General features: G+C 37.0%; 1 protein-coding gene across 1 annotated transcript in view; it reads left to right on the forward strand.

Moving 5' to 3' along the window:
* METTL15 (methyltransferase 15, mitochondrial 12S rRNA N4-cytidine) overlaps positions 1-21885 on the forward strand; it is a 78220-nt gene that overhangs the window by 23908 nt on the left and 32427 nt on the right. The window contains exon 3 of the mRNA XM_066552222.1: positions 6980-7116. Coding sequence (XP_066408319.1) covers positions 6980-7116 — 137 coding nt within the window. The remainder of the gene's footprint in view (positions 1-6979; positions 7117-21885) is intronic.

The raw sequence follows: 21885 nt of genomic DNA on the forward strand, positions 1-21885 counted from the left end.
TGGTGCCATATAGACTTGATGCGTTATAGGATGAAAAATCTTTGCTCATACACTGAAGCTGAAGTTGGTCTTGAAATTGGAAGAAAAGAGGTTGAAGTTTGGATGTATTTTTCCTTACTCTTAGAAGGAAAAGATTATAGATTTCATTTGTCCTTTGTATTAATTTTCTCTCTGTGTTTATTGAAAACATAGGTTCAGTGATGTTGGTCTTGACAAAGGCCAGCACTAAACATGAATTCTCAATTTTGAGCTTTGCAGAAGGAAAATAAAATCCTGAGGAACTGAGAAGAGATTGCCTTTTCTCACAGTGGACTTTCAATATATAGTCCCAAACAATAGTCTGTGTACTTTATTCAAGGAACACTGACAACAGTAACTATTTTTACAATGTCTCTATTCATACCTTTGCAGTAATTAGTTGTGAAAGAAGTGATAATAAAAGGATAAAGCAGATCAACTATTTCTTGGGGAAAAAAAATCACTGCTAGAAAAAGTTCCTATAGAATTTGTTGTCAATGCTCCCCACTTCAATTCAGCTTGTTCTGCCTAGTGTATATTAAATAGTTGAGTGCCTTAAAATAGTAAGCTGTAGAAAAACCCAAGGTGTTTGAACAAGAGGTCAGATGTCCTTTATTGCACTTAGAGTTGATATTTGGAAAATAAAGCAGAGTGGAAAACAAGTTGTGTTGTGACAATGACCAATTTCTGTTGTGAATACCAAGGAAATTCAGACAGCGAATTTAGAGAACATGACTCATCGTAGGAACACTAGAAAAATGAAGTAGCAAAAAGCATCTTGCAATGTGTTGATTGTTTTGTTTATATTGCTTTTCTGCTCTCAGGATTTTTTTTTCCACAAAGAGATGGAATAGATACAAATAAAATAAGAAGAAATACTTTGATACAGACCAACAGTGGCTGGCAATGCAGTAATAAATATTTATTGTTAGCCTTAACAAACATCCTCGTGTTTTGACCTTCTTTGCATTTTCAAGCAAACACTAGCTCTTATTTCAAGTATGAAAAATTTATTATTGTGAGAAATGTTGGCTTGTCATCCCACTGAGGAAGATCAGTAAAAACAGAGAGGAGCACTGTGATCTAGCTTTGATTGGCTTGGAATACACTAGTTGATGGTGGCTTTGATATTACAGAAACACTACAGAACCTAATTGTCTCATCATGTTTTTCTTCTTGTGCACTTACCTTTGTTAGACTACTCAGTATAATAATAATAATAATAATAATATTACTCCAAGAAAAAATATTGTTACTTTGACATTTGCATGAATGCCAATTGCATGAGAGAGTCTCCGTTTTATTTCTCTTTCTTCAGGCAGCAGTTTCCAGGTGTTTCCTTTTCTTCTAGGGAGCTGAAATGTTAGGCAGCATAGCTTGGATGCTAGCTAGCTATTCTCCAGTTTTTCCTTTGTAGTATGTTTTAAATAAATCAGTACTCTGGTTGTGGGTGCTTTTTCCAATCCTGTCAAAAGTGGAAAGAGTGCCATTTTCAGAACAAATAGTTCTGCAAGTTTCTTGAAAATATACTCATTTCATCATTGCTAAAACTGAAACTATACTCTTTTCATCATTGCTAAAACTGAAACTATACTCTTTTCATCATTGCTAAAACTGAAACTATACTCTTTTCATCATTGCTAAAACTGAAACTATACTCTTTTCATCATTGCTAAAACTGAAACTATACTCATTTCAACATTGATACAACTGAAAATATTCTTATTTCATCATTGTTGTTCTTTGTAACTTTTCTGGGAGATGAAACATGAGTGGTGAGGTGCTGGGGCTGGGTTCTCAGCTGTTGCAGCAGGGTTTGTGGCTGGATTTCCTTTCTCCCACAGCAAAGTTCTGGGTTTCTAGTTTATTTTCTAAAAAAAATCTGATTTCTGGTTTCCTAGTTTCTTGACTTGTGGAGCCCAGTTTTGGGTGGAAATTCTCCATTTGGATCACTGTTCAAGTGTTATCTATGGCATTGATGTGGTACTGGCTAAGGGTGGGGTTCTTGCAAGCTAATTTTTCTTCTGATCATATTTCAAACATGGCATTCATGTTGTTGGGTGATTCTTATGAGCATTTAAGTTGGGAGGAGTACTGCAAAATGCTCTGCTCACTGTTCTTGAATGGCTGCCATTCAATGAAACGTTTTTCTTAGGCAAGAAGGGGACAAATGCCAACAGCAGGAGCTTCAGAGGGTAGAGGAGTGATTGTGGGGCTGTCTCTTGTGGTTCTGTATTAAACCATTGCAGGAAGGAACAGCATTTTCTGGGAAGGTTGTTTTGAGGCTGATTTTTATTTATTTTATTTTTTATTAGAGAACTTGGAGGGAAAATGGTTTAGCTGATTGCACTTGCTGAAGGCACCCAAAGTGGTCACTGTCAATATGGATTTTTAATTTTTTATTTCATAGAACAAGTGTGGATAAACAGGACTGGGGATTGAATAATATAAATAGAATTAAAGAATCGAACTAAATAATATAATTAATTAATAGAATTAAATAAATTATATTAATAATAATTAATAGAATTAAAGAATTATTCATTGCATGGTCACTTTTTGGGGAAAACAGCCTTTCTGGTTTTAGAAGAAATTAATTCTGTGTATTGGAAAGAGCCATGGGAAATGCCTTATGTGTGCTTGCTTATCACAATGTGTTAATGATCTTTATCACAGTGTATTAATGATCCAGAGAGATTGCCTGGACAAAAGAGACATGGCAGGAGTTTGTCTCATGGAGTGGGGAGAGAGAGGCTGCTCATGGGGCACTGATGCCCAGGACAGGAGGTTGTTTGGGATGTCCTGTACCCCTAACTCAGCCTGTCTTAGGGGTTTTGTACAATTTGCCACAGTCGTTTGGGGATGTTGTCCAGTATGTCAGAGTCCTCTTTCAGACAATGTCAGGGTTGTGAGAGGAAGAAAAAACACTTTCTGAAAGATCATCTGCTGGAGTGCTTGAAGTAATTAGGGGAAAATGAAGTCATACATCTAAAGGATCAAATTACTTAAAAAAGAATATAAAGTTCTTGCCTTTAAAAAATAAAGAAAGAAGAGAGTGGAAAATACTGGAATTGTGAGCTTTTAAAAGCAAGCATTATGATGTTTCAATTTATGTGTCACATTTGAGTCTCAATTTTGTGTTAAGTTCTGCAATCTCATTTTGTTACACGGCAAAGGAAAAATAATCACAAAGGCTGTCAAGTGTGTGGAGTTAAGTTTATTACATGTGGAACATGATAATTACAGGAATTCCAGATCAGCCATAGTAAAATGAAATGCTTAAAAGGTATTGTTTATGGGAGCTTTTCTGTACCAAGTCTTGTATACCAAAATGGTGAACCCCAACTCTTTGTGTCTCTCCAACTGTAGTAGATCTAGCTGCAAAATGAAAGCTGGGAGATTTTAGTTTGTTGCTCTCTGTGTGTCATGAGAGAGCCAAATGCTTTCTAAAACGTGCAGTCACAAACTGATTATGAAATTCCCAGGGGGACTCTGATGGGACTATCGTAATTTAACAATGGAATGATGAGTCACTGCAGGAGAAATTCATGTAATAATCTTTCCCAGTATTTATAGGACCGGGAGGATAAAATGTCATTTAATTTCATTTGATTAAAAACTAGTAGGCAAGAGAGAAAGAGGAAGAAAAAAAAGATGTATCTTTTATTTCAGGTGTGAAAGATGGAGGGAATACGTTAAGAAGCATATTATGAAGCAGGATATTATAGTGATTAATTTCTAATCTGATCAATGCTCCAAAATGGACATGTTAATATCATAATCATTCTATTTGCTAACTTAAGGTGATAGGTTTTGGTTTGTTTTTTTTTTTCATATTCTAGATGCAGAGTGTAGCTTTTGAGTGGAACAGCTGGGTTGTGAGGAGGTGGATGTGGATTAAATCTGGTGCTCTCAGGTTAAAGACCATGGCTGGTGTTGCTTAAAGGTTTGGGGTGGAGTGTGTTGGTTCTTTCAGAAAGGGGAATTGAGTGAGTTTGTGTTCATTCCCAGCAGGTCAATGGCTTGCTTGGGTTCTTCACTGAAGCTTTCCAGTGCTGTCACAACATTGGGAGTTTGTCACTGTGCCATGGCACAACCACCCCATCCTCTCTCTTCTCCTCCACCTTGCATTGCCAATGTTTATTTTTGGTTTATCTTCAGCATCTTCTGTGTGGTTTGTTAAGAGGCAGGGTGTATAAAGGGCTTGTCAAGCTTCAAGCGTATCAAATTGAAAATGAATGAAAGCAGAAGCAGGTGTCTGTGAGGAAAGGTAGGACTATTAAACAAAATACAAGTATTCTTGAATGAGCTAGAACATCTTCAAAAATTCATCTGGAAATAAACATCTCAGTGTTACGTGTTGCTTAAAAAGCAAAATTGTCTGCAGGTTTGGCCAAAAAGGTCCCTAATTGACTTTTTCATGTTCTGCTGTTCAAACATGATGGAACCAAGGACTTTGTAGAAGTGGTGGTGGTGAAAGAAGCGTGACATGTGTTCAGTACTTTGTAGAGATGACCAAAGAAGAGTCAGATGTTTAGAAGACAAGCAGACATGCAAGAAGTAAGTAAGTAGTTAAACATATTAGTGGGAAAAGACTATCTTCTGGAAAGTCAGTTTGCTAGTGAGTTTAAGTGGAATAAAATTATTATTTCAAATTATTTTACTTTCAACATAGAAGTAACTCTTCTGACACTTCCTATCCCTTCCATGACTCTTCCTGCCAACACTGTAGGTCAGTTTTAGAAAAGAAAATACTGATTTTTTTCCAAGTTTTCATCCTAGTTTTCTAGCTATGATAGAGAACAAGAGCATTTGTTTGGTTTTTTTTAACAAAACAAAACAACCAAACCCAACCATGAAGATGTGACTCATGCTGATTAAACTTTTTTTTTTTTCCAAGAGGAATTATGATGTAGTTTAGGTTGGTTTTGATTGTAATGTGTTGCTGCACAATAAGTGCAATCCTAAATGACACTTGGGACTCCTGTGATTAAGTTTTTGAGTGCATTTCTGAGTGGGTTAATCTTATGCAAAAAAAAAGCTGGTTTTAATTTTCTGTTGCTCCTCCACATATTTCTAAAGGGATTTTCTAAATGGATTTCCCTACAGAGCTAGAATATAAAAGCTAGGGGTCTGTTTATTGCTTATGTACATTAGTTCTGGTAAGGATTAAATGGAAATAACTTGAGTGGAAATCAAAGCATGACAGATATACCCTGGAAATTTTAAAAGTAATTTAGGAGGATTTGTATTTTAGATATTTAGGATTTTTATTTTAGTTTTCTAGAATGTATGTTCATTTTTACAATTTGCTGAACTAAATGCAGAGTGAAAAATTACATTTTTATATTAATTTTCGTTGAAGGGAGATAATAGATAAGTAGCTAATTAGTTTAATATCCCACTCAATAGCCAGTGTTGGAATTTTATGGGTGCAGTAGATGTAACAGTTCAATGCAAAGAAATCCCAAAGTGATTGCAGTCTTTAACAAGAAAGCTTCTCTGAATCTTGCAGGTATGTGAGAACTTATAGAGAACATGCTTCGAGTTTTTAGCATATGCAAGTATATCTAAAATTTAGCTAAATTTTTCTGTTCAGTTGTGTTAAAGGAACAACCATATTTTTTAACTGTCTGTTTGGTGTTTATAAATTGGTTTCAAGGAGCATACTTTTGTTTTTGTCATGGCAGAAGATAAACCAGAATGCTTAAAGAGATGGTTTAGAATGGATGGTGTGTCTTCTGTAACATAGATTTGTCCTGTAGATACTGCTTACAAAACATTCTGGGGTCAGTGCTTTATTTCTTCATCTGAGTGATGCAATTTAATATTGGGTGATCACCCAGCTAAATTTTGTTTCCTTCATTAACTTTGTAAAATATTGTAGGGAACTTTTGCTCATAGAATGTAGGCTTAGGAAATGTGATAGTATAGCACAAAGAAATTGTGTTAAATAATTGTTTCAGCCACAGCAGAGTTAGATTATTAGTCTCAAAAGTATGTTATTTATTTTTTGGGGGGGAATTTCATATATAAGTCTCTGTTTCCTAAAAAATGTTTCTGGAAATATGTTTGGGTCTTCATTGCCTTTGAATTTCTGTTCTTATCCAATGGAGTTTGTGATTGAACCTTAGTTCTTCTTCATTGTCTTTGAATTTCTGTTCTTATCTAAAGGAATTTTTGGTTGAATCTTAGTTCTTTCAAGAGTCAGATTGGATGATTTCACTTAAAAGGTATTTTTACCCTTGGGCTCTATAATTTGTGAGAATAAGTTTAGTTCATATCAATTTCTGTTGAATATGATTGTAGCTGATAAATAGTTTTCAAAACCTGTTTCACATAAAAAAATAATCTGAGAGGTGGAAAAAAATCCCCATGCAGATATTAATATTGAAGTATATGGAGAATTTGTTTTTCAGGTCTAGCTTAAGTTTCCCTCAGTCAACAGAGGTCAGTTCAATCAGGGCTGAGAGAAAAGATTTATGGCAATGCCAAGGTGCAGAGAGTCAGTCACATTTGTACTTTGGTTTAGATACAATGTCACAAAAACAATAAAAATATTTTTTTTTTCTGTTTGCTAGTATGTATTCCCCAGACTATAGAATTCCACTAAGAGGTTTGGGGTTTTTTTGTTGCGGGGTTTGGTTTTTTTTTGGTGTTTTTTTTTGGGGGGGTGGTTTTTTGGTTTGGTTTGTTTTGGTTTTGTTGGGGGTTTTTTTTGGTGTTTTTATTTATTTGTTTGTTTGTGGGCATTTGGTTTTCCTTTTTGTTTTTAGTTTTGTTTTGGTGAGAGATTATTTTGTGCAGAATTGCAATGATGTCAGAATACAAGAAACATTTCCAAAAAGGCAGCGGTGTGTTTCCCTCTAGTACACGAGGGGGATTTTCAAACTTAAGTTCTACACCAGCCCTCAGTTTGTCAGTGCTGTGAGCTGAAAATGTTTGTGTTTTCCCTCCCCAGAGTTTCCTGGATATGACATTTGGAGCTGGAGGCCATACAGCAGCTCTCCTGGAGAGAGCCAGAGACATCACAGTGTATGCCCTGGACAGGGACCCCACAGCTCACAGCATAGCTCTGCAGCTGGCAGCAGCCTACCCGTAAGTTATCTCCTCCTGTCTCAGAAAAATGGCTGGGGTAAGGTGGGTATTTTGGTGTTTGAGCAGTAATTTAATATATTTATATATATTATTACATAATATATAAAATATAATATGTAATATAATATATAAAATATAATATATGAAATATATAATATGATATATATTATATATTAATATATAATATGATATATATTATATATTAGATATATTTTATATATTATGTAGTCTTAATGTCTTGTTGTGGATAGTGTTCTGTGCTCTGTGCACCCTCTTGAACAGGAGATCCAATTCAATTTGTTTATGAGTGCATGCAGCTGCTTCTTGGGTTTTGGAGTTAAATGTGTTCTTTTAAGCAGGCATCAAGTAGCTAATTTTATATTTTAAAAGGGATTTTAAAAAGATTCGTGTGTTCTGCTTGCCCTGAGATGGTTCTGATTGCATAGTAGCACAAAAACTTATCTTGGTGGTATGAATTTCACAAAAATGATGGAATAATAGGTCTTAAAATAATTAGGTCATTTAAATATGGATTATGAATATTTTAATTTTAAAAACCTCAAAATAATTGTAATTCAGTATTGGGTTTGCTAAGTATTTTGCCACTGGCTTCAGAAACTACTGAACAATTTAATAAGCTACAGTTTCTGTGTATAGCTTATGCTTCAATTTTCTTTTTAAATAAGAGTGCTGAATTTGCTAAATGAACAATTGCTAAGTGCAAATTTTCACATCTTTTTTAGTTATGCAAAGTTCTTGCTCCTTTGTTTAATTCAGGAAAGAACCCAGTCAGAACATCAGTGCATTGGTGCAAAAGTGTGCAATATATGAAGTTAAATGTGAGCTTTTCAGAAAGTGACATTTTCAGATCTGACCAAGAAGTAAAAATATGTAGATACAAAATTAAATACCGTGGAGTAGTCAAGACTTGAGAAATTTAGGTGAGGTAGTAAGGAGAGAATACTCACTGTCAGGTTGAAAACATTATTTCAAAAAGAGCTTTAACATGAAGGAAAGCAAATATTTGCAGTGAGAAGAGATCTGGAAGAGGCCGATGAAAAACCACCTGGTTCAAGGTGTTCCTCAGCTTTTCTAAGATAAAGGGCTAAACTGTGCATTTCAAGTGTGTTTGACAGAGACCCAGTGTGAGAAATGCAGGCATGTGCCAGGACAGCATAGCTTATTTTCTAGCCATCCTGCTCTCTAAGACCATTTACATCTGTTTCTTTAAATTTTCAGTTCTCTCTCTGGGCTGAAGTGACATGCAGTGTACCCTTACAAATTTGTGGAATGCCTCTCCCCTCTGTTATTTCTCCAGAGAATACTTTTTTTGACAGAATGCTGTGGAGAGTATTGTCAAGGAAAGTCCATTTTCTTTTAAACTAAGCCTGCAAACATGTTCTGCCAAATGTCATGGGAAAACTGGTCTTTGAGAAACATTGCCACAACGTAAACCAACAATGAGCAGTCCTCTGACTCTGTAGAAGTTTATCTCAAAGTATCCTATGCAAACCTGGATGTGAAAAGTTCATTTTCCAGATAGATGAGGAGAGTTGACAAGTGTTGGGTGCTCCTCTGACAATAATTGACACCAGTAATTTTCTGCTTGCTTGGAAAAGATGAACTTTGCATAACGCTTGATGTAACTTAGGATGGTTTAATAGACAAAGGAGGTCTGGGTCTTAGTTTTGATGCTGGTATCTACCTTAGTGGATGCAAGTTATCCTTAGAATGAAGTGGATCCTTAAATAACATGGTGTTCTTGGTGAACAGTCTTAATCATTGAAAGATGACTGCATGTCACCTGGATATGTATTGAAGGATACAGAGCCATATTCTTATTTGCTCCGGTGGTTTTCCCTCATTTTCTGTCCTTCCTATTGGAAAGAATAGGTGAGTCCTTTTTCATAAGGTAAATACTATCTTTTCTTATAATAGTTTGTATTAAAATTTATGGCAAAAGAATGTTCTGTATGTGCTAATTATGAATCTGCTTTCCCTGGGAAGTCAGTTGCATAAACCATTGTCAAATTAAGAGGAGAAAGGAGGTATAAGGATATAATTTATAAACAGGTAGTGTTTGCTTACAAATTAGTTGAGTATAAGGGATTTATTTCAGAGATATGGAGCTTTTATGAATGGATTTTTTTTCAATATTTGTTAAAAGATAGTTGGTCTAACATTATGGGATTTTATTGTCTATTTTCTGCACTGTGTTAGAAACAAACCTTGCATCAGTTGAATTCAAATCCGCATGGGCATCAAAAGCCTGGGGAATTGATCTGGGTGACATCTGTATCTGGTCAGATCTGTTCTCAGGTGAAACAGCAGCCTGGCTCACCAGGGAGCCACAGAAACAGCTGTGCTACCTTAGAAATGGCAATGGCAGTTGGAGAGAAATGTGGGGCTGTCCCTCTGTGAGAGGCACAGCCCTGCATGTACCTCACTGAAAAACTGCAACACAGGGCTGGGAACATCTTCCACTTCCCAGGCAGTTCTCCACCTCCTCTGTTTGGCACCCCTGTTCAGGGAGAGGTTGTTTGACTTGCTGAAGTGGCTCCTGTGCTTTGGAGGTGACAGCACCAAGCTGGGCAAGAGGCTCTTGTGTACCCATCACCAGTAAAATCTGATTCCCACTGGCTGAAGCTGTGATTGCAATGGGCAAACTGAAAGTCATGCTTCAACTGAATTTTCTATTGCCATTTTTTCCCTGCTTAAACCAGAGTGCTGCACATGTTATTGGTTATTTTGGTTAGATGGCAGTAATCTTAGTGAAATAATTTTGTTACTCAGTGTGTGGCTTGGTTTGCTGATGGCCATAAAGTAAAACACAACAAGTGCCACCTGGACATGAGGAAGAACTTGCTTACACTGGGGGTGCACACCTGCTGCAGGTGAGCCTGTCTGGGCAGGCCAGCTGGACTGGGTGGTCCCTCCAACCTCAGCATTTATTTCTGTGATTCTGTGAAATACAGCCAAAGGTTCTGTGCCAAGAGCAGGATAAATATGGATAAATTAAGGGGGTTTTCTATATTCAGAACTCATAAAGGAAATCCTCCATATATTGAACTGAAAGACAGCGGGAATAATAAGTCACTGGAGGAGAAAACTGAGGAAAAAGACATTTGATGTTTGCGCTTTAAATGTGCCTCTATTTTTTGCTAGCGGTTTTTTTTCAGAGCTGAAATCTGAAGAGGGCAGAGGAATTCCAGCTGCAGCTCTCACATTCATTTGGTGTTGCTGCTTATTATTTTTCTTTTTTTTAAAACATGTAGTGCTGCTTTAATAAGGCAAAAATGGGTCAGGGTCTGTTAGATATTCAGTGTGTGGGTGGGAATCCTTTGACGTGCTTTCTGGGGAAGCCACCAACTTGGGAATTGCTGCTGAGGATGCAGGAGAAGAAGATAAAACTCAGGCAGTAGCACCAGATATTAGAAATAAACTCTTTCATGCCCACTGAAAGGAGGAGGCTGGAGAGGTGGCTGAAATTTGGCCATTAACCAACAGCATGGAAAATTTTTAAGTATGAGAAGATCTTGCAGAGGGAAAAAAAAATGTGTGCTTTGTAATTCTTTGAGCAGAATGAGAAATTTTGCTCCAAAAGTATGGATAAATAGTACAGAATTCATCATAAAATTTAAATGCCTTTTTTTAAGGTAAAGTGATTTTGAAGTGTGAGGGTGCTTGTGGATTTTGCTTTCAGAATTACACCAAGTTTGCAGAAAAAAAAAGTGATAGATCAGCTGTGCATTGTATGCTCGGGGGAAAATAGATTTTTTTTCCCCAGTTCTAGAAAAAGCAGCTCTCTTTTTTTCAATTTTGATAAGCTTTTCTTTGTGTGCTTATGAGTTGTAGCTGAGTATTATATATTGGTGCTTTTCTTGCTATGTAGTGTTTTTTTTTTAGCTTTTAACTGTAGTTGTGGAAGGAATACAACTAATTGCAGTCAAGGTATATTGATTATAATGGTGCCTTAATTGCATATAAGTATACTTAAGTAGTTAGTGTTAGGGTTATTTCTTTCTAAAGAATTCTCCATGTATGTCAACATCTGACTGTCTCCCAAAAGCAGGCAACGAAGAGAAGTGAGTTACTTGAAATATGAAGTGGAAAAAGTCAATTGAGGGTAGTTAAAAGACCCTCAAATGCCATTAACATTCAAGTATTACTTTACTGGCTTTTATTTTGTTTCCCAAAACATTTGAATAGGAAAGCCAAACATATTCCTGTACCAAAACATAATGTCATTTTGATCTGAGTGCTTTTGAATAAGCTGCTTCATCATATTATTTTGGTAGGACCATCTTAGAAGAGATGAGTTTTACATTAAGTGAGGTTCAGTTTTGTGGATAACTGACATTTATCACTTTTGGTTCAGTTTCTCTTGCAATATACCCTGGTTCCAGCCAGGTTAACTTTGGCAGCAGCCAGGAGGGGCATGGCCAGGACCTGGATGTCATTGCCCACCACCCCACATCCTGAGCAGGGGTGGGGAGGGAAGGGGTCTCCCCCAGGTGTGGGTGGGTGCTGGGGAGCCCGTGGAGTTCCATGTGGTCCCACACGCCTGTGTGTGAATTGTTCACCTCTCCTGTATGCCCTGATACTGGAATGGCTGCCAGGGCTGCACATTTTCTTATTTCATTTGCTGCTTCCAGTAAATTGTTCTCAGCCCAGCCTGTGATCTGCATCTGCTGTGCCTGCAGTTCTCCTTTCCATCCTGCTGCAGGGACAGGGGGTGTGGCAGTGATGCCTTGTGCAGGCTGCCCTAGAGCAGGGGCTGGACAGAGCTAAAGAATCAAGTAGGGATTGAGTCAAAGCATCTCCTCCATGGATCCACCTTGGGCAGCACCAGAGCCCAGCCAGGCCTGCACCCAAGATGAACCAAAATGGCCCCAAAATGCACCAGCGCTCCCGGGCTCTCTCCCTTGGATCAGTTCTGCTCCATTTGCATCTTGCAGTTCATTGTCCCATTCCAGCTTTAGCCCCTGCAGTCCCACCCTGCTTGTTTTTCTCTCTCCAGCCCACGGGGTTTGTGCTCTTGGGCTGAGATTGGGATCATTTGTCCTTGGTGCCCAGCTGGAGCAGGAATTGTTTTGTCTCCCTGCTCTGTGCACAGAGCTCACCATCCCCTCATGTGAAGCTCAGACCCACACACTAAAGCAGCACAGAATGTGAAGCATAGAAAAGCTGAAACCTGAGGCATCAGCAGAAGGGTAAGTTAGCCAGCAGTGGATGGTTTGGAGCACCAAACTGGGGAGTGCCATTCCCAAACTGTGCCACAATCCCAAAACCATTCCCACACAAAGAGAGCTCAGGATGTGGTCAGGTCCAGCCTCACACTTCAGCCCCATCAGTGTGATCCATCTGCTCATGCATCTGGATTATCTTGGAGAGCTTCAGATGTCCTCAAACAATGGAGGGACAGGTCAGGCAGCTCCATCCCTTTCTGGCTGGAGAGGCTGCACCTTTTAGAGCACAGGTGTGGATCAGGAAACAAAGAAACACCAGGATGAGTTGGTTTTCTTCCATCACAGTTTGTTTTTCTAGGAATACTCTGAAATGCTAACTCCTTACATGTGGGGTTTTTATTTGTTGGGTTTCTTCTTTTATTTTTTTGGGGGTTAGGATTGAAAGTTTTTGGTGTGATAGTGTGTGTTTAGATTTAGGTGATTTTTTGGTTTTTTTTGTATTACTGTTATAATTTTACAGCAGTGAGTTCTGCAGTTTTTTTAAGTAAGGTATAAAATGGTTAATTACTTTTTGTTACAAGGTTTTTTTTAAAGTTAAATTATTTAAGAAATTATACTTAATTTTTTAAAACTTAATTGATTATTTGAAGTCCACAATGCAGACTTTTTTAGTTATAAAATATTATTTAAACTTAGGAAGGAGAGGGAGGAAGAAAGTAAAGAAGAATAATTTGTTTCTGTTTTAAAACCTCTATTTTGCTTCATATTTATTACTATATTCTAAAACCCTAAACTTGAAGTTTTTTACTCTGTGATATTATCCACTTCTAACCAACTACACACCCATAATCCTAGTGCCACTAATCAACTTTGGAAAACTCTTTATAGCTTTAGGTCAAACGTAGTGTCCTCTTGTGAGTTTGTGCCTCTCACCACAGAAAGCTCAAAATTCTCAGTATTTAGGGTTCTAACACTTAGAGAATGAGAGAACCATCGTGTAAGTTGATAGAGAGTGTGGTATTCACATTCTCTGAAGAGAGGAAGACATAATTCTCTCTCCCAGGATTTTTGCTGGAGAAGGCAATGAAAATGGTAGCTTTTTCCACCTTTTTTTTTTTGTTTTTTCTTCCAGGAGGCTTTATAAGAATATATTATTCTTTATTTCATATATATATATATATATATATAAAATATTGTATTTTGGTTTGTTTCGGTTTTTTGTTGTTGTTGTTGTTTTTTTTTCTTCCAGGAGGCTTTATAAGAATATATTATTCTTTATTTCATATATATATATATATATATACTATTGTATATTTTTATATATAATATTGTATGTTTACATTTATATATAATATATAATATTATCTATAATATTATGTTTTTATATAATGCTATATTTATTAGTTATATATTTATATAATTATACATATTATATTATATAATATTGTATTCATTTAGAATATGACATACTATTATATATTGATATATAATATAATATTCTCTATATAAAAACATATTATATATTATACAATATATTGTATATTATCTATAATTTTATAATATAGATTATTATATATATTATATAGAATTGCTTTATTAAAATATATGTTATTACACTAACACTGTATTGAATTACATACTAAAGAGATACTATATTAAAAGAGATACTAAAGAAAAACCCATGGCTGTCTGAGTCAGCCAGGACACAGCTTTGACCCAGTTGGCCAAGGAATCCAAACAACCCTCAGCAGAATCCAGTTGACAAATCACTCTGGGTGAACAGTCTCCATAACACATTCCACATGTGCCAAACACGAGGAGCAGTGGGTAGAGATGAGAATTGTTTTCTTCTCTCTGGGCTTCTCCAGGAGCACAGTGCTTGGGAAGTTGTTCCTGCTGCTCTCTGTGAAGAGAGCTGTGGCCACGAGAGAGGGGTAAGAAGCCTCTGAAATAATTTCAAACAAGGGCAAACCCCTCTGTGTTTTGGTTAAGGAGATGGAGCTGAATGTGAGTAATTTGAGTTCCTTTTTCATACAAATGTCCAGATCCTTAATTTATTTTTAAGGACCTGTTATCTCAGTTGGATGGATTGCAATATCAAGTGTTCCTTTAACCAGTGGTAGTTTCAGACATGCTCATGATATTCTCATTCTTTAATTCATCTGTATCAGTGTGGTATGAAAGTGCTCAGGAAATCTTTAAAGCTTACTGCTACAGCTTTTAAACTAAGAGTATTTCTAAGAACAGTTCTCTGAGGCTTTATTTGGGTTGTAGATTTTTTTTCTAAAAGGAAAATGTGTTTTCAGTACCCATCAAGTAAATAGCTACCATACTGAAATAATCTTTGCATTTTTTTGATCTGTAAAGGAGACATCAGCTTTTTCTTTCAGCCAATATTCCTTCTTCTTGGTTTTGATGATAAAGTTTCAAATAGGTGTTTGGATGACTTAAGGAATTTCATACTGCTTTTGTAACCATCTCGTTACGAAAATGATTGTAGAACTTAAATTCTAATTATTAACACTTTATAACGTATGCTTCAAAAATATTTAGAAATATCTTATAAACAGCTGAAGCATTTTTTTCCCAGATGAACAGTTGAGTTCTGGATTTATTTTCATTACAGTAACAAGGGTTTACAGTTTGATTTTTATGAAAATTATCCTTGTTTCATAAAGGACACTGACACAGTACTGCTTTCATATTTTCTAAAATTTATTTCATAATAGCAAAACTCTTTCTGATGGGAAGGCAGAGAGGAAGGCAATAATTTCCAATCAGAAGGTTTTTGTACCTGGTGGCTGGTTGTCTACAGATCTTTTTGTCTTGATAAGAAGATACTATTTTCATATTCCTTAGCAATTTTGTACCCGGCTGCATATTTCGCTTATTTTTGCTCACGCTGACAATGGGAGGCATTAAAGCACTTTGCACAAATCAAGAGGACATAAACTGATTTAAAATACTCCTCCTTGTATCAAACAATACAGACAAAAGTTGGTTTCATCAGTAGATAGATGATAATCACTGGGGATAGAAGACAGCAGCAGTTTGCTGTGAAGGTGGAAATTATATAAATGTGTGGACAAAAAGATACTTGTCACTTACTGAGAGAAGGTCAAGTCATGCTGGTATTTAAGATAAACATATTATTTACTAAGTGGCTAAATTAACCCAAAAAAAAGCTGATAATCTCTGATTCGTAATCTTATTTTTTCTGCTTTGATAAAAAAGGAAAACAAGTAACTAAATGAAAATATTTGTAAACAGATTTTTGTATCACAACTGAGCTTCACACTTAACTATGAAATATAACAATGTACAGAGAAATTCAGATTATTTTTTCTGATTGAGTCATTGGGTTTCAGATACTTTTATTCTTAGAAGCATTAGGATCATGCATATAGGTGACAGAGACCATAAAAATGAATTACTTTGACTACATAATTCTGGTTTTTCCTTGTCATGATAATAAACATAATTTGCATTTTAATTTGATTCTAGCCTTCATGACTCAGCTGTACCAAGTATTGTACAGAATATTGAAAGGGCTCAAAGTAAAATCAGGCAGTTAATTGCTGCTTTGTATTTGGATGCCTGAAAAATACATCAGCTTAGCTTGATCAAGAAGCAAAGATTTGGGTAGAGAGATTTCAGAGAGTTTCTGTGTAAAATTCAGAAGAGTTTCTGTGTAAAATTCAAAAGAATTTCAGTGTGAAATTCAAATGAAATTCTGTGTAAAATTCAAAAGAAATTCTATGTGAAATTCGAAAGAAATTCTGTGTAAAATTCAAAAGGGTTTCTGTGTAGAATTCAAAAGAAATTTCTGAGTAGAAATCAAAAGAAATTTCTGTGTAAAATTCCAAAATCAGTAATTTGGAATGGAAGTTGCCTGTGGCCTTGCCCCCGCTGAATGGTGCGAGTGTTTGAGACCAATATTGACTGAGTGGTGTTGACACACACAGAGATTGATAAGGAGCAATAGAGGTGTCAAATCTCACCAGCACAAACAATCTGTGTTATTGGTGCTCTTTATGCTGTCAGTCTCACTGTGGTCAAGAGAACTTCGAGGCTGCTGCAATTTAAATATTTAAAATCTCCTTCACCTGAGTATTAGGGTAACTTTTGGCTCCTTGCACTACAGTCTGGACTGAGGCTGGAGTGATGTGTGACTCCCAGCGTGTGAGTGGATTCAGCCCCTTCTGCAGTCTGCTTTTAGGTGGATGTTAGCACCCAGTGAGTACAATATTAAAATTAAATACCTTCTGGCATTCAGTAGTGTTTAAGGCAAAAGCTGGTGATGCATGAAATTACGCTAATACGTTTTGGTGTTCCAAAAATAAATAAGTAAAACTAATTTTCCATAGATAAGTAAAAATTATGTGTCATGGCAGGATTGAATGTGTAGTTTGTTACTTTTCCAAATAGCAGGACCAAAAGTGTGTGAATATTGCACGTTGTGTGAACGTTTTGAATAATCAGTAGTGTCACTTTGTTAAATTTCATGCTGCAACAAAGCTGATTTCATTCAGAGTGAGCTGACCATCTTGGATACTGGCTCTGAGAGTATAAAGGGCAACTTCTTACTTCAAGCTAACAAAATTTGGGTGTGTAAGGTGAAATTTTCTTATGCAGAAATTTATGTCCTTCAGGTTAATCTGGTATATGTGTCAATACCAGCAGCTAAGGAAAGGCTGAATACAAAGGTTAATGCTAGTGTGGTAATGAAATTATTATCATGGTTATTATCATGGTAATTATCATGGTAATGAGGGGGAACCCCACAAATAGGTTTACTTTTACAGTATGCTTAAGGTAGGATTTTTGTGGCTGTGGTTTTGTGGCTGTGGTATGACTTGTGTGGTTCAAATCATCTTATTTCTGCCTGTTTGGAAAGCATACCGTGCCATGAAAAGTATTTAGATTTCCCAAAATAAAATGCATAATCAAAATAGCCTTCTCTTTTGCCTTCAAAATAACCCATTGGGTTTATTTTCAAATAGATTTCAAATAGAGTTTGAGAACTTTCAAATAGATTAAAAATAAGATTAAAAAAGATTAAAATAGACTAAACTTTCAAATAGATTAACAGTAATATTAGCTAAAATGGCTGGTAATAATGAGAACATGACATGACCTGTCACAAAACCAGGCTTTGAGCAGGTTGTAGTATTTGCTGTGTAGAACCAAGTGGATGAGACCTCTTGAGTTATTCTGGTGACAGAAAATTGTGCAGAATCACAGAATAGGTCAGGTTGGAAGGCACCCCACAGCAGGTTCTGTCCAACCTCCCTGCTCAAGCAGGGTCATTGCAGAGCACATTGCACAGGGTTGTGCCCAGATGGTTCTCAGATATTTCCAACGAGGAGACTCCACCCCTCTGTGGACAGTCTGTTCCAGGGCATGGCCACCTGCCCAGGAAAGAAGTTCTTACTGATATTCTGGTGGCACTTGCTGTGCATCAGTTTCTAGCAAGGAAAGGAAAGGAATGATAATAAAATCTTGTGACTGCCCAGAGAGTCTGAGACAGCTGGACTGTGATTGGCCATTAATTAAAAACAACCACATGAGACCAATCACAGATGCACCTGTTGCATTCCACAGCAGCAGATAATCATTGTTTACATTTCCTTTCTGAGGCCTCTCAGCTTCTCAGGAGAAAAATCCCGGCAAAGGGATTTTTCAGAAAATAGCATGGGGACAATCAGCAAGCATGCTGAGGGGGCATCTGCCCCTTGGTCCAAGTCATTGATGAGTGACACAAGGAGTGACTGCACAATTCTGGGACCAGTATTGAACCTTGGGGGACACCAGCAGTGACAGGCCTCCCTCCAGACCCTGTGCCCCAGCGCTTGGGATCTGTTCTGCAGCCACCTCTGCATCCCCTCAAGTGTCTGCTCCTCCAGCCCAGCTCCCTGAGTTTGCTCGTGAGGACCTTGTGAAAGCTTTGCTCAAGTCCGGCCAGACAATATCCACTGCTTATTTCCATTCTGCTCTTCCCAGGTGTTTGGACTGTGGTGGTTTTATGGGGAATTTAGCAGAATAGAGCAGCAGACATGGCAGACACTGGTTTTCTTGGTCTCATCTTGTTTCTTTGTCTTGCATGGTCACGTACTTGATGGACAGGGCACCAAAACGATGTCTGGAGGAAACCTTGAGTTGTATTTCCTGGGATATTTTGCAGATAAAAAAACGGACTGAAAAAGAAATCCCTGTAGGCTTTTGATGTTAATTTGATGTCTTTTTTCATAGTTCTTTAGTTGAGATACTAGATTATTATAAATTCAGATCTGTCGTAGCAAGAGCTGTGAATAAAAAATGTTACTGAATTTTAAAAACTTAAAATTCAATACTCCTTTTGTGCAATGACTTCATGGCTTAAAACAAGAACTGAATCTCATTGTATAATCAGGGGAATTTCTTGCTTTCAAAGGAATATGTTTCTATTTTAATTATAATAATTATTAAGATATTAAACATTGAAAAATAGAAGTGTGCAGAACTAAAAATCTCTTGTTTTCCCCATCTCCATTGCTACAGGAAGAAATGTCCATATTTCTGTGCCAATCTGGAAGCTTCTCAATGATTTGGTGTTGCACATTTCATAGAAGTAGATAAATATGTAATATAAAATTATGGTACATAAAAATGTTTATGGATTAATTCTGCATTCAGAGAGGCAGTATAAACCCTTTCATTACTGAATCTTGCTTTTGAGTTTTCAACCCAAAATTGGATCACCCTGGCAGGTCGGGAAGGTTTTTGTCTCTGGAAGGAAACTCTCTCCTCCTGCTAGACTTTGAGGTGCAAGTCACACCTTGATCCATTGCACCAACAGCCCTTGAATCCAGATTTTTGCCCATATTTTGTGGCTCTAACATCGCCTGCCAAGGTAATAGAGGAGAAAAACCAAAAGCTGTATTAAAATGGAATTAAATATACTGTTTACCTGCTATCTACAGAGGCAGGCACTTTGTCTTAGATTTATTTAAGGTAGAGCACTCCTGGATCAACCTCATTTATTTCTATGTTGCCTGTTCTCATCTTGCTCTTCAAGTTCTGGCTAATAGTTTTCATGCAGACTTCATGCAACGTGAAATGATGAAGGAAGGTCTGCCAGCCTGTGGTTCCCTGGAAAAACCTTCTTGATGCTTTTTTGACGTTAGGATGGCAGTGAGTTTGTCACAGTTATCTTTTGGGATTTGCCCAAAAGCTGGCAGAGCTTTGACATCAGCCAGCTCTCCTGACACGCTCTGCTCTGGTGTCCGTGTCCAGCTGCTCTGTGTGACACCCCACTGGTCCTCCTGTGCTGTGGTGCTTGCACTTTTCCCTCCTGGGTTAGGACAGTGGGCACATTTTGACGGTAAATACTTAGCCAAAGGCTTTAATTGCCTCAGCCTTTTTAGTGAAATTAATTACCTGGTTACCTGTGCCATTCTTCAGTGTTTGATATCTTCATGGTTTATCCTTTTGCAGTTTCTGCTTCAGGCAGATTTAGGTGTTCTTAAATCCAGCTCAGGATTTCTCTGAAAGTAGTTTGCCCTGCTTCTTCCCCTTGGCCCTGTTCTCTTTGACATAGCCAGCATTTCCCTGTTCAACCAAGCTGGCATCTTGCTGTGGCTTTTTGTTTTCATAGGAGTGTGGATTCCTATGGATTCCCTTGCACCTGGCAGGAATTGTTCCTGGGCTTTGACCTGTTGTCCTGAGTTCCTTCTCATGCCAGGAGGGGCCTCTTGTTTACCTGTTCCCTCAAAAGGCTGAGGTCTCCTGTGTGAGAAACGCCAATCACTTGTTTTTAAAATTTTTAAAGTTTAATAGTTATAAAATGGCTATAAAAATAGTAATATAATTAGAGTAATAATAATTTGGAAAATTTGGATCAGGACAATATGAGACAATAGAGACAAAGAGTTACGGACATCTGGGTACCTTGTCTGGGCAGCATAAGCCTGAAAAAGGACCCATGTTTAACAGAGGATTAACCCTTAAAAAGAAAACCTGTTGCACATTCATACACCTCATACAGGATACATAAATTCCATTCAAACACAGGATTCTGTCTGGACAGTGTCAACTTCTTCCTCTTAATCCTCAACTTCTTCCTCCTAATCCTGAGGTGTGTTCAGGGCTGAGCAAGGCAGGAAGAAGTTCATTTCTCCTGATAATGGAGCAATAAATTCGTTTTCTCAGCAAGATTTAGGTGTCCTGTGGCTGCTATCTTGGTGCGAGTCCTCTCTTTAAAAAAATATCTTACATAGCATAGTTTCTATTTTAACATTTTGTTATAAGCTAAAACTATATTTAACCCACTACTTAAGAGAATTAATACAGCATTACTTTCTAACATAACACATAATATTCATTTTAATATTTGCCAGAAGCCAATCATAAAATAAGCATTTTTCACATCCTGGATCCTGTGGTTTCTAGTTTGTTGTCTCCTCTGCTACCATCACCAGTTTTGCAGTTTTGCCTCAAGAGTTGGATTGCAGGGTGTCACTGTATCTGGGATCAATGGTCAAAAGTATTATTAGACCCTTGTATTGTATTGCTTCCATGAAAAATAATCTGTTGATGCACCCTTCACTGTTATTCCTCCAAAATCTGTTTGAGGCTGTGTCAGGAGCTGTGACACCTGAGGTGTCAAATATTTGTGGAATGCTTGTTTCTTATACCAGAAGGTTTTTACCAACTCCTTATTTTTGGTGTTGTGTAGTTTACTACAAGTGTTCCCTCTTGTCCTATGTTAAACTGGCCTAGCACTTTGTTGCTGATTAATTTCATGAAATGTTCAATTCCATTTTTAAGTTAGAAAATGAATATAGTTTCTGATACTCTTAGTCGTGTAAAGTTTCAATTGCTTTTGAGAAATAGAAGTTGTCATTTATTTGTCTTTGAAAGATGCTGCAGTAGGAGAAACGTAACTTGCATGACATATTAAGTACAAAAATGATCTTTTAAGATGAACTTAAGTCAGCTGTGTCACTGACAGCTTTGTTTAAATTCATCAGAGAGCATTATACTTGTCAGAGATGAAGTTGGACTTAGCTTCTATTTCTTTTAAAAGTATTGTTTGTATTGTGAATATAAATGCTGGCAAACCCAAAAATGAGCTGAAGCTGTTTGAATATGCCTTTTAAAGAAAAAAAACAAAACAAGGAAAAGCAAAACCTGTATTGTAAATAATAAGCAGCTTGATGATAAGTTGAAACTCAGTTTTTCAAAGAAGATTATAAGGTTTAAATGAGATTTTTTCGTTTGAATCACTGGAGGGGTTTTTGGAAGGTTCCTGTCTAAGAGTCAAGCAGGGAATGAATGGCATCTTAGAACTTGGTTTCTGTGATAAGGTTTGGGGAAAAAAGAGTTGTGGTTCAGGGGTTCTTAGTAAGCATTGCTGTATGGGGAGGGGGAGCTCCTCTCTGAAAGTGGCCTGTGGTTTTGGGCTGTGCTCTCACCTGAGCTAAGAGGGGATTCCGTACTTAGATTTGACTTTGTTCTAGAGTTAAATGATTTAAAGAGAAAAGGGAATTATAATTTACTGGTTTAACTCATACCCAGAGTCAACACAGTTCATCTGCAA

Source organism: Molothrus aeneus, chromosome 6, assembly GCF_037042795.1.
Source record: "Molothrus aeneus isolate 106 chromosome 6, BPBGC_Maene_1.0, whole genome shotgun sequence".
Classification (NCBI taxonomy): Eukaryota; Metazoa; Chordata; class Aves; order Passeriformes; family Icteridae; genus Molothrus; species Molothrus aeneus.